This window comes from Meleagris gallopavo, chromosome 21 (assembly GCF_905368555.1).
Source record: "Meleagris gallopavo chromosome 21, MGAL_WU_HG_1.1, whole genome shotgun sequence".
Lineage (NCBI taxonomy): Eukaryota > Metazoa > Chordata > Aves > Galliformes > Phasianidae > Meleagris > Meleagris gallopavo.
Genome location: NC_139424.1, coordinates 6,411,981 through 6,422,736, shown reverse-complemented (window position 1 = coordinate 6,422,736; position 10,756 = coordinate 6,411,981). Strand labels below are relative to the sequence as shown.

General features: G+C 53.1%; 1 protein-coding gene across 1 annotated transcript; it reads right to left on the bottom strand.

Annotated features, from left to right (window-relative positions):
• Positions 1-142: 142 nt before the first annotated feature.
• Positions 143-9,706, bottom strand: ADORA2B (adenosine A2b receptor). Its single transcript, XM_003211761.5, has 2 exons — positions 9,019-9,706; positions 143-2,674 (listed from the first exon to the last, which is right to left on the bottom strand). The coding sequence occupies exons 1-2, from the start codon at positions 9,345-9,347 to the stop codon at positions 1,981-1,983; spliced, it is 1,023 nt and encodes a 340-aa protein (XP_003211809.1). The 5' UTR covers positions 9,348-9,706; the 3' UTR covers positions 143-1,980.
• Between the last annotated feature and the right edge of the window lie 1,050 nt (positions 9,707-10,756).

The following is a 10,756-nucleotide window of genomic DNA, read 5'->3' as shown; positions in this document are numbered from 1 at the left end:
AGCAGGTCTTGGATCTCTCAGGAACCAGCTCTGTGACTCCTGGTCCTGCTCTGAGGTTGGCCTCCTTTCCAGGTACAGTGTGGATTTGTGTGACACACCATGTGAACACAACACTGCACAAAATGACTGCACACAGGCTGAGCCAGGTTGTGTAGGTGGTAGATTAAGCATTCTGTATGTAAATAACAAAGTTACGGCAAATACAAAATCCGAGCAACATGAGGAAAACACATCCATCCTATGTACATCAGAGCAGTAAAGAGTGATAGCTGAGGGTCCACAGCTACACTCTACAGAAAGGTCCTCTGCTATTTTCACTTCACATTTTTATAGTAACGTTCAGAGCTTTTTTTGAGGAGGGGTGAGAGGGTGTCTTGTTTTTATTTTTCCTTGAAATGACTTTGGCTCAGATCCAGGAAGGCACTTCGTGTGCCTAAATGCCATGGTGACCCAGGTCCTAGTTAACAACAGCTAATAACTTGGTAGCACATTCACACAAAGGGAACAACCTGTCTGTCTATGGACTTCTGGCTCATAAGTGGCATATGAAAGGTAGCAGTAGTGAGTGCCACTCTGCAATGCTGTCACCCTCAGGTAGTGTCCTGGGACTGGCTCTGTCTCTGCTCTGTGCTGTTAAGAATTTGGTTCATTTTCAGCCTGCATGAGGCGAGGGATTGAAATCTTTGTTGTAAGGATAAATGTGGCTTGCAACCACTTTGCAACTCTGCCAGATATGCAGGTGAAACTCTACTTGTTTCTAGCCATGATTAACGGAAGGAACACAGCCAAAGATAATAGTGAAGGGAAGGACTAAAAGGAGAGCCCAAGTCTGCCTAAATGGCAGGAGGTGGCTACATGTGTTAGCTGGATCATGACCAAGGCAGATGCAGCAAAGCTGAATGGAGATAGTAAAAAAGAAATCCTTCAGACTAGCTTTAACTGTTTAGATTCATCTTTGAAGTGCCAAGAAACAGAGCCAAATGTGGGCATTGCACAGACCCCGTCAGAGCTCACTGGTGCTTCACCAAGCTTTGTGGCTGGCTTTGATGGTTCAGCTGCCTTACAGGAGCTGAATCCACCACTTCCAGCAAACTGGCCTCTGGGCAAGGTGAGCACTTGAAGTAACTGAAAGGAAATAAAAAAGGTCCTGTCACCAAGGGAATGTTTCCATGGCCCTCGGTGGCTTCAGAGCAGACCAGCCATGACTGCTGGGGCACATCTGCCTTCTGCATTTCAATAACAAGAAATCAAACCTGATGCGTTCAGCTGCACAAGTTAGTATGTACTATAAAACAAAGTGATTTAAAGGCAATAAAACTGCTGTTCTAAAACTTCACTCAGCCCTTTCCCTAAAGTTCTCTGTTTTAGTAAGTAGGGCTCTCATTCTGAGGCCAAAAATATGGCCAGGTGTGATCTGTTTGCCATCAGAACAGTCATGTCCCTCAGAGCCTGGAACACAGATCCGGTTTCACACCAGCAACTGGGCTAAGACTTTTTCCCATCAGAGAATACTAGCTGCATCAAACAATTGATGGAATAATTAGGGTATTACCAAAGTGCTGTCAAGTACGAACAACCCAAAAAAACCCAGACACTAAATTATAACTCCTATCAATCAAGAGATTAAAAAATAATAACATTAATTAAAATAAAGATCCGAGGACTTGACATGAGCAGCACAACTGGGGAAACACCCCCAGCAGGTGGGACTTCCACACTCAGCACCTGACCTGGCAAGGAACTACAGCACGGTCACCAGCGCTCACGCAACCTGGTTAACAGTAGAGGGTGAACTGCACTCAGTCTCCCTGGTCAGGTTATCCCCCTAGGAGGCACTACGTTAATTACAAACATAAAAATACAGCTGCAGAACTGCATAGTGGTCATTTCGGAGCACTCCCATTGGAGCCGGCTGTAACTGTTCCATTAGGCACAGGGAGGGGTAGCGTTGGGGACAGGCTGGGAGCGGGACGTGCGAGGTCATATGGTCACCGAGGCGGCCGGAGCGTTCACGTTGGTGACGGTCAGGTGCTGGTTGTTGTCAGTGGTGCACTTGGGGAAGTCGTCCGTCTTGCAGAGGATCTTGGAAATGATCTTGCGGAAGGTGTAGCGGAAGTCCCTGATCCTGTAGGCGTAGATGATGGGGTTGATGACCGAGTTGGCATGTGAGAGGATGATGGCCATATACATTACCCACTCTGGCTTGGACTTGGAGAACTCCTCATGGAAATGAGTGATGCAGTTCAAGATATGCAGAGGCAGCCAACAGAAGGCAAAAAGTCCTACGATGATGGCCAGAGACTTGGCTGCATGGACCTCCTTCTGCAGTGTGGTCCTGGAGTTGCCCATCAGCTCAATCTGATGCAGCTGCTTGCAGGCTACCATGAAGATCTTGATGTAGATTCCCAGCATGATGATGAGCGGAAGCAGCACGCAGCCGAAGAAGTTGAAGTACACCATGTAGCTCATAGTCACCACATTCTCAAAGAGACACGAGATGGAGCAGCCGTGGTGCCCTGCCCCGCGGTCAGCCCCTGTCTCGTTGGTGGAGTTGGGACAACCACTCATGGCTTTGTTCCAGCCCATAAGTGGGGTCAGCCCGATCACGAAGGACAGGAGCCACAGCACAGCAATGAGTCCTCGCGCCCGCGTGCCGGTCACCAGGCTGTTGTACCTGCAGCATCAGAACCAGGACAGAGCCATTAACTAAAGGAGCGCTCGTGACTTCCCTGCAGTCGTTGGCATTTTGGTGGATGTCACAAAAGCCCCAAGTGTACCTACAGGAACCTCAACTCTGTGATGGCCCCGGGATACAAAATCTCACCTCTATGCTCACAGGAGGTGATCTGGGGAGCTGTCACGTACTGTTCCTGAGGGGTGCCCAGCACTGCCAGCTGGAGGTAAGGACTGAGAGTTCTGAACAAGCTTTTGTCATTGTGTGAGCCTAACTCACCAGGAGGGCACAAAGCACTGCAGCCAGCACCTGGCTCCCAGCACCCAGCCCAGGCACGCTCCAGCATGCTGCTGGGCTACCTGACCTGCAGGGCTGAGCTGCTGCTGGCTCTCACTTGCACGCAGTACCGGGCAGCTAAAACTTAACTAACATCACCACATGGTCTTACAGCCTCTGTACAACAGGCAGCTTGCATCAGCTTGGGCTGTTCTTAGGCCTGCAGCAATGCTGGCTGACTGGAGATTGCCACGGTGCAGTAGTGTGATGTCTGTCCCTGTGCTACCTTGTACAATAACGTGGGAAGTATCCATGTCTCTGGAAACCATGGATCCTATTAGCTTCCCAAACAGGGCAATCACTGGCTTACACATGCCAGGCTGCAGCCCACGCAAGCCTGTTATGGCTGGATAACAAACACCCTGAGAGACTGCTCTGAGCCAGCATCTGCTAATGATGGATTGCTCAGATTTAGAAGCCAGGGGTTATGACTCTATTCCGAGACTTGCATCCAGGCACGGAGCAGGGAGCCAGGAACACTGGGCTCTTCTCCCTCCTCCTGCCCTCCCGTCAACGTGGACAGCTTCCCCCGGCCACCAGGGCTGCTCCTGTGTGGTTGCACAAAGCTGGATTTCTGAGCAAATGCTTTCCTTGGGTTCTCATGAGTTATAAAAAATTTCAGCCATGGCAGAGCGTGAAGCTGGTGTGGTACTGAGGGGCACAGAGCCATGCGTTGCCCTACACCTCTCCTTATCCCAAATCCTGAGTTAGGAAAGCCAAGTGCTCCCCAAGCCCAGGTGCACAGAGCAGTGAGAATAGCAGGAAGGGCAGGCAAGTTGGGTGCAATTAGAACAGACAGCAGCATCAAAGCGCTGCTCAGTTCTCTTTTGGGGGATACAAAGAGCTCAGTGAGTGCCAAAAAGACAACATGAGAAACCCATTATTGTCCCGTCCACTGCCAGCTAGCATCCACTGGCCGACATACGTGTCCCCCCTTCCCACACCCTCCTCTCAGTGCTTGTTTACTCTGGCTCCATTACTCTGCTCCTCCTTTCCTAAGAACGCCTGTTCTCATTTTCTTCCGGCCCGTGAGGCAGGGGAGGGTTGGATTCCCACAGACCCACAGCTGTGCATCTGAATCACGCTGCCATTGCCTCCGTGCACGTGCAGCCATCCCCTGCTGGGAGCCGCGGCCACAGGTAGCAGCCCTGCACAGCTGCACACACACCCATGGAGCTCACAGGGCAGGTCTGGGTGCCCTGCACCTTCCTCTCCTCATTACCGAGCACTGCTTCAGCTGAGAAGTTATCAGAGGGGGCAGCTGTGAGGCCAAGCCCTTCTTTTTCAAAGCCCTGTGCCTGCTTTCAGGAACTCAACCTGCTCTGAAACTTGGTTTGATTAGAGGCAAAACCCCAGAAATCTTGGCAAGGTCAGAGCCTCGAGCCACCATAAAACAATGGCAATGGCAAGTGCAAGGCCGAGCTCATCCCCATGCACACATAACGTGAGCAGGCAGCGGGGAGCCGACGTGTTTCCACAGCTCTGAACACACCACTAAATCCCTCCTTTGCTCTTTTAGGCTTAATATTATTAGGCAAGAAACAATTAAAGTAAATTTACTCGCTGAAGTCTGCTCAATTAATGGACAACAAATATTGAATCTCCTCTATGCTTCTGCCAAAAGGCATCAAGTGCTGCTTTAATGTAAATAACAGCGGAATATTTTAAAATGATTTATTGAGATTAAATAACCCAGCAATGCATTAGTTCCCTTCACACAGGCAGGCACAGCCTCTTTCCCGGCCTAATCAGTGTCAGACTGCTAATTACTCAGCTCCTGCCCGCTGCTGCCCATTGCACACTGGAGGAGCACCAGTGCCACCCCACCACTGGTACCTGTTCTCAAATAGTTGTACTGAACACCGGAGACGTGAAAGCCACATGGAGCTATTGAGTGTTTTAATGCTCCTCTTGTGTATTGAACACACTGCTGACGTTGCAGCATTACCTTTCCAATCAGGAGGAATTTCTCTAATGACAAAGTGCCGTGGGGCTGCTGCTCCAAGCAGCCCGACAGGGACATCACTGCCTTCTGCAGAGCAGAGCCGGGAGCATCCCAGCCCCTGTCCTGCCCTTTGAGTCCCTGGTTCGGGCCGTGCCTGCACTGCTGTGCTGCATCCTCCCCATCTGCCTGTGCCCAGTGCTGGCTGCAGGGACATGGGCAGCTGGGAGCCGCAGAACTCATTCTATGCAGGTGCTCTGATGCAAACACGTGGTGATAATTTACATGTTTCTATTTTAAGTGTGAAGAAAAACACACAGACACCTCCATTCACAAGTGTGAGGGCCTTCTGGCTGCCAAGCATTGTGCCCCTGTCATCCACTTGCAGCTGTACTTTCCATCACACTCCCTTTTTTTTTCAGCACCACTGCTGTTGTGCTGCTTGAGATCACACACCAGACAGCACACCCTGGCAGGACATTTTAAATGAATCATAAACTGCACTTTAGAGGGAAGAAAGAAAAAAAGAAAAGGAGAAAGCAGTGCTGTCCAACCAGGAAGGAGTTGGCGGTGAGAATGAGAAATCTGATCGGCGTTACGGCATCGGCCGAGGAAGCCGGACATCTGCGCGCGTCCGCATCCAGCGGCAGACAAATCACTTCCTCCTGCATCTGTCCCTATTGTGCACATGGGAAGGCAGCAGCATCCCCCGCTCGTGCTCTCGGCCTTCCTGCCGGGTATATGGGGCTGGGGGGGACAGTGAGGGCAGCCAACAGTGAGCGCTGTGCTGACTATGTGCCCATGGGCATTGCAGCATCCCTGAGCCCGGCTGCAGCACCCTCCCAGCCATCTTGGGGGTGTTGCTATCAGCCCCTCCATACCTGGGGATGAGGATTTCTCTCATTCCTGGCCCCCAGGCACGCCTTGTGGTGCAGAAGGGAGATAGGAGCTGTGGCTATGTTGGTGCAAACCCATATATAGGGCAGCGGTGCAACCCCTCCCACGCATGGGAGCCCTGTGCATGCAGATAGCAGATAAGGGCAAGGTGGTGGGTGGCAGTGAGATCACTTGTGTAATACAGCAGGCACCAGGGCCTTCAGCAGCTGGGGGTGAGGACGTGGCCATCGCTGTCCCTTGTCCCCTGCAGAATGGGGGTACAGCAGCTCCCCTGCTCCTCAGCACCTGATTGCTTTCCCAGCACCAGACGGTGCTCGCAGGGCACAGCCACACCCCAGGAAAACAACGCGGGATGTGGGTTATTTGTGGCTCGTGGCAGGCCTGAAGTCATCAGTGGGATTATAGGGGGATAATCCGCTCTTTGGTGCGTGCAAATTCCCTGAGCCCCGCCGGCCTTCGGCAGGCTCTGAGAGCAGATGGGGACGGCACAGCTGGCAGCACTGACCCTGCACGAAGCTCCGCTGGAGCCTCACATCCCACTGCAGAGTGACTGCCATCAGGGTCAGGGCAGCACGGCCCTGAGAGACAGTATAACAGCACAAAAATTAACATAATTAAAAATTAACACAATATTGGGGTTTTTATAACAGATTGAGCTGACCTGGGCTGAAAGAAGTCCTGAACAATGCCAAGGCTCCGGTTCCTGGCTCAGCACAGCTCCATGCCCCAAGCCACAGCCTGGAAGCAGCTGTGTGCTCCCTGACATCCCTGCTGCCCCCACAGCTGCTCCAGGAGTGCAGAGGTCCTGGGGACAATTCACATCCTGTCAGGATTTTGCTTTTTGCCAAGGAGGGAAATGACCCCTGAGGTGCAGGAAAAGTAGAAAAATTTGGGACATATTTTAGGAAATCACACTGCTTACAACTAAAAATAGCTGCTATTTCCCCCCTGCACTGGGCACACTCTCCTGGCCTGCTGCACGCTGAGATTATAAACCTGCAGTAATAGTGCTGGGCACCAATGGGATGGGAGGGGACTTAGAGGCACCGCAGGGCAGCACTGATGGGCATAGGGACAGCAGGACAAGGGGCAGCCAAAAGCTGTGTCCTGGTGAGAAAGGAGCTGGGAAGGGGCTCAAGGCTGTGGCCACACATGCTGGAATGGTGAAGGGGGATCCTCAGGAAATAGTAAGTTTGTGAAACAAACAAATAAAAAATAGAGTTTCAAGGGACAGAAAGAATTCATGACTTTGTGGCCAACGAGGGAGGGTTCCAAAGAACCAGTTTGAGATTCAACAAAACAGTTGTTTTGCTGCACTCTAGATGGGGGCTCATGAGCTCCTTCCTTTGTGCCTCCATTTCAGAAAGCAGCAGCAGAAGGGCCAAGCAGCCCAAATGTGATCTGCACAGTCGGTTGGGACCCTCTGTTTCTCTGCCACCCCCAACCACTGCTGCTTCAGTCAGACTGAAGCAATTTGCCTCTTCTCCCATGGGATTTCTCGGTTCAGCCACAGAACTGAAAAATCCAATACAAGCCTGGCTGCAGTGCACGGCCCTGCCCGCAGCCCTGCCTGGCCTTTGGGCTGAAACATCTCTTAAATAATACTGAATTATGTGTCAGGCTCTCTCCTCAGCATCCCGCACAGGTTACCAGAGGAAATGTGGTGTGCTGAGCTCAGGCGATGCAGGCTGCAGCTGGGCACCAACCTGTGCTGCAAAAATACAGCCTTTCAGCACAGTCCCTAAACTTGCTGCTGCTGAGGCACTGCCCTGTTCCCATCTTTGTAACGGGGTTTTACTGCTCTCACCCTATCCGGAGGGGCTCTGTGCTGTCAAAGCCCACTCCAAGAGCCTCAGTGTCAACAGATGGATTGGGTGCCGAAGCGTTGCCCAGACTCCTGTGCTGGAGGCTGGGAACTCAGCAGCCAGAGCCAGAGGTGTGCAAGAGCTGAGCCTTGCTGTCCCTGTATAACACTCCACATCCCATGGAATTTCCACGCTCTGGTGACACACAGCCACTCAGGATACATGCAATTCCATCACACAGTTTTATCGTCTGCCTGATGACTAGTTAAAATTTGCCCCACATGTGGGAGTTCTGTGCTGCAAAGTGCCAGAAGAGGGTGGGTGGGTGGGGTCCTCTAAGTCACTTTAGGATGAATTCATCCGTGGTGCAAAGGAGCTAGAAGTGAGCAGAGGGAAGCTGCAGCTGGCCAGTTCAGCTGAGGTCCCTGTGCCAGAGCTGCCCTGACCAACACTGCTGGCAGTCCCAGTGTTTCTGGGGCTCACAGGGCTGCATCGATGTCTGTTCTGGGGGAGGGACAGTGGAGACAGGAGAGCAGGCTGACAGACTCGGGTCAGTCGTGTTACAGACTCTGGGGCTTTGGTGCACTTAGGGAAAGCACTTGTAAAATATATTTCACACACATTCCCAGTGCATTGAAATGAACTAGAAGGAAGCCAATTCCTGGCTTTGAAACCATGCTTGGATAAAAACATGAACTGCGTGTTTCTGAAAACCACACAGTGGTTTCTGACCCCCCTGCTGCTCTCCCCTCACAGCATGCTGCAGAGCTGACAGCTCCTGATATTCCCTGGTGTGCACGCTGGAAGGAACAGGCCCATGTGTGAGTGCAGAAACGCACTTGTAGCACCCAACACTCACTGCAACAAACTGCACTTTCTATTCATTACATCCCCTCTAAAACCTGGGAAAAGCCTCGTTAGCTCTAGTCCAAGTTAACAACATGAAGTATGCACAGCAGATCCTAGGGCTGAATTTCAGCCTTGCTGAAGGTATCACCATCCTGGCTGGGGGCAGCCTGCACAGCTGCTCTTATGCTTCATGACCCAGAGAAGCCCGGATACCACAGGAATGGGGGCTGTACAAATACCTCCATAGATGAGCTGGAGCTGTCCCTCGCTACCGCACCGCTGTGGAGCTGCTGCCAACCCACCCAAGGCAAATAACTTCCAGAAACCGAGCCCACAGTTGTATCTCTGAGTAAGAGATGGGACACTGACAACCCGATCCCAGAGCAAGTGACGGCGAATCACTGACGCTTTCACTATCATCACCTTTGGGCAGCAGACTGCATGGTAATGTGAGAGAGAGGAAGTTCCCACGAGTGAGGTGGGATGCGGCAGCTGCAAGGTGTGAGGTCTCTTACCTCAGGGGGATCTTGATGGCCAGGTACCGGTCGATGGCCACCGCCAGCAGGCTGAAGATGGAGCTTTGGGTCAGCACCAGCACAAAGCAGGCGAAGAAGAGGCAGCTGTGAAAATCCACCTGGAAGCCGATGCTGATGGTGATGGCGAAGGGGATGGCCAGCAAACCCACGGCAATGTCAGCCACCGCCAGAGACACAAGGAAATAGTTGGTCGCGTTCTTCAAGGTGCTGTTGATGGCCACGGCCCAGCACACCAGGACGTTGCCAGCGATGGACAGCACGGCGATGATGAGCTCCAGCACGATGTAGGTGGTTTTCATAGTGTTCATGGCGAGAGCCCAGGATGAGGAGCTCGAAAGGTTCACAGGCAGAAGGGACTTTCCCCCGCAGGTACCGGCAGGCCACGGGGCAGCGACTCCCGGAGTCCAATTCCCATGTCCGGCCCCACCGATGGGGCCGTGGGGGGCCGGAGGGGCGCGCCGAGCCCCGCGCCTCGGCCCCCCGCTGCCCGCAGCCCCCGTCCTCCGGGGGGCATCCGAGCTTCGCCGGCAGCGATCACCGCCCGCCCTCCACCGCGGGGCTCGGCCGCCGCGGGGCCATCGGGACGGGACGGGACGGGCCTCCGCTCCGCCTGGGGATGCTCCGCCGCCGCCCGCTCGCCCCGCTCCCTGCGGAAACCGCCGCCGCGGCTATTTCTGCACATGGGGCGAACGGAGCGGGGCGGGGAGTGTGCGGAGCGGCCACGATTGGCCGAGGCGGGCGGGCCCCGGGCCGGCACCCCCGCACCTCTCCGCTCCGCGCCGCGCCGCTTCGCCCGGCCGCTGCCCCCGCCCGCCCCGCAGGTGCCCCCGAGCAGAAAGTTCCCCCCGGCCTTCAGCACCGCGCTTCTCCTGCACCGCATTGCTAAGCGCGTTGGGACACCGCCGTGCGGTGTTGCCACACGGAGAAAAATCCCCGCGATGAGCTGGGGGAAAAAAAAAAAGAGAACTATTTCATAAATCATGACAGCACTTCGTCTGCGGACGGTTATCACACAACGTAACGTTCCCTGATGTAAGAAGTGGCAAAACATAACGGTTACCAAAGCTGGGTGTTACTCACAGGGCTGGAGAGGCTGAGTGTGGGGCTGCAGAGTGCAGAACGCACCAAAAGCTGAGGCAATCGCCAAAACAAAGGGGCTGTATGCAGCAGTGGGGCTGAAATACAGCACCTATCCAATAACACCTTTCCACTGTGCCTTCTGTATGCTGTGTTTGCCATCAAAACGCAGCCAGAGCTGGGGCTGAGCAAAGTGAATTGCTGGGGCCTCTGCCCTTCCTGTTGGCTGAGCGCTACTGGATGCCACAAAACTGCCCTGATGTTCAACCTCAGCTCTGGCCATTGCAAAGAGAAAGTAAAAGAAACTGCGGTTGCTTTTTTAAAACGAACTCTGGAAGAAAAACCTGCGGGAGGGAAAGCTTTCTGGGGATCCGAAACTGAAGCAGAAGAAAAACACATGGGAAAAATACTATATAAATGCTTATTTTGTGGAGGGAATAGAAATACTCCCACGTGCTTCAGGTCCTCACCAGCCCTGCCTGGGTCCTGAACCTGCCTGCACTGGTTTGGTTTATTTATTATTTGGGGATAAGTGGAGCTCCGCTCGTGGGGAGGCTGTTATAATCATGTAAACAAAGGTTAACAGTTGTGGAAAAGCACTTTTTACCCCAAAGCAGTGGATCTACATCAGGGTTTTTAC